Source organism: Trichechus manatus, unplaced genomic scaffold, assembly GCF_000243295.1.
Source record: "Trichechus manatus latirostris isolate Lorelei unplaced genomic scaffold, TriManLat1.0 scaffold00326, whole genome shotgun sequence".
NCBI lineage: Eukaryota > Metazoa > Chordata > Mammalia > Sirenia > Trichechidae > Trichechus > Trichechus manatus.
In genome coordinates this window covers 180593-182733 of record NW_004444262.1, presented here as the reverse complement: position 1 = coordinate 182733, position 2141 = coordinate 180593, and the positions used below count along the sequence as shown (strand labels likewise).

At 51.1% G+C, this 2141-nt stretch overlaps 1 protein-coding gene across 1 annotated transcript in view; it reads right to left on the bottom strand.

The window, feature by feature from the left end:
• RELN (reelin) overlaps window positions 1–840 on the bottom strand; it is a 551032-nt gene extending 550192 nt beyond the window's left edge. The window contains exons 1-2 of the mRNA XM_004390724.1: window positions 675–840; window positions 9–133 (exon numbers count right to left, since the gene is read on the bottom strand). Coding sequence (XP_004390781.1) covers window positions 9–133; window positions 675–840 — 291 coding nt within the window. The remainder of the gene's footprint in view (window positions 1–8; window positions 134–674) is intronic.
• Window positions 841–2141: the final 1301 nt, after the last annotated feature.

Genomic DNA, 2141 nt, shown 5'->3' with positions numbered 1-2141 from the left:
TCTCGCGCCGGTGCGCACCCGGAAGGGTCGCGGAGGGGCGCGAGGCTTGCGGGCGCTGTAGGGATGCCGGGGCCCGCGCTTCTAAAGCGGGGTGCGTAAGATCCTCGGAGACAGGGAACCCCCGCCCCGCTGTCTGGAGGAGAAAAAGAAGGCGGCTATCCCCTTTGGCCTTCAGACCTCCCTCTTTTTCCTGGGAGAACGGGTGAAGGAAGTAGAAGGGCGGTAGAGACCGGCACTGGCGCCAGCTTCTTTGTCTGCGCCGGCTGCGCCCCACGCCCCTCGGGGCTCACTTGTTTTGTGGCTCTTCCCGCGGCCCCGAACCGCTAGGGGCCCCTGCGCTCCCTTCTCAGCCAGGCCGCACGGCCCTCCAGCTACCCCCTCCCGACTCTTCGCCGCAACGACAGAGCCTCATCTATAGCCGGATTTAAAATGAGATTAAGCGAAAGTGGAATTGGCAGCCTCCATTGGTGTCTGGAAATGTGATTTGTGATGCTCGGGTGTGGGGAATTGCATGGCAGCAAGAGCTGGTGGAGCGGAGACCCGACAGGAGCGCTTCGCTGACTATTCTGTTACTCATTGCTGCTGGGTACTTCAGGACGAGATGGTTGTAGTTTGTTTTTTTTTGGTGGTGTTGTTTTCTTAATCAGTGTTTATTTCCTTTAAAAGTCAGTTACGACCGGTGTCCCTGAAAGGGGGAGGGGAAACGTTCAGGGTGAGAAGCTGGCAGCGGTGATTGAAGCGGGAGGTACTAAGCTGCTGCCCACGAGACTGCGTGCGGGAAGTGAAATAATCTGTAAGCACGTTTTTAACCGAGGACCGCTGGCAGGAGCCCTGCGGCATCCGGAGATGGGGGAGCTGGGTTGCCACGTTTTGATGCTTCTCCCCCTCACACACACCGCCCCCCCCCCCGGCTTGCCACCAAGCCCAGATAAACGCGTACGTACAGAAAAGAGTAGATTATGAAATTGGTAGGTATGGTGTCCTTGCCTGCATTTTTGGAGAGAGTGAAAAACAGGGTCCAAGGGGAAACCTCTGTAGTCACTTCGTTGCCAGTAGAAGAGATTGTTTTTGCTTTCTCTTACCCACGCCGGGTTTAGACAGGTAGAAAGGGCCCACTTCTAGCTGCCTCTGGTTGCCCTTCCTTCAAGATCCCCGAGGGCCTTGCTCAACTGCTGTATTTGTTGAATGTAATAACAATCATCACCACTGTAACTCTGTGCTGGGTGTAGGCTGTGCTCTATAGGCACATTATCTCATTTAATCCTCACACCATCCGGAGAGACAAGAATTATCTCCATTTCACGAGGGAGGGTACAGTCAGAAATGTTAACAACTTGCCCAAAGTCAGTGACAAAGGCTGGACCCAAGGCAGCCTGGCAGGCTCCAAAGGCTCTGCCCCTGCTCTGCACTGAAACTCGCTACATTCCCGGCTGGAGGAGACGTTCCACCACCACGTGTTCCCGGCAGGCATTGTTGCCCTAATGAAATTACCAAGAGACTCCTCTGCAGCTGGCGAGATTGTTACCAGGTCTTTCTGTCCAGTTGTGTGAATATAATTAAGATAAAATAAATCACTTGTAAAAGAATCTGAAACTATTGCATGTTTTCAGCTAACACTTTAAAAATGCTTATATGTGCCAAGCACTGACCTAAGTATTTTACATATATGTACTCCTTTAATTCTCATAATAACCATATGGGGAAAGTAGTATTAGTATCTTAATTTTGCATCTGATAAAACTGAGGCACAGAGAGATTAAGTAACTTGTCCGAGGTCACACAGCTGATAAATGGGAGAGCTGGCAATTAATCCCAGGAAGTCTGATTCCAAGGAGCCCTGGTGGTACAATGGTTAAGCGCTCAGTTGCTAACCAAAAGGCTGGTGGTTCTTACACACCCAGCAGCTCTGCCAGAAGAAAGACCTGGGGCTCTGCTTCTGTAAAGATTACAGCCAAGAAAACCCTATGGGGCAGTTCTGCTTTGTCACATAGAGTTGATACGAGTTGGAACTGATTCTACAGCACCCGACAACAGCAGTCTGATTCCAGAGTCACAGCACTTAAGCCACTACAAACCACCTCTCAAGAATGAATATTAATATTGTTAGAGGGATGGGAAGAAAACTATTCTTTCCCCGGTCT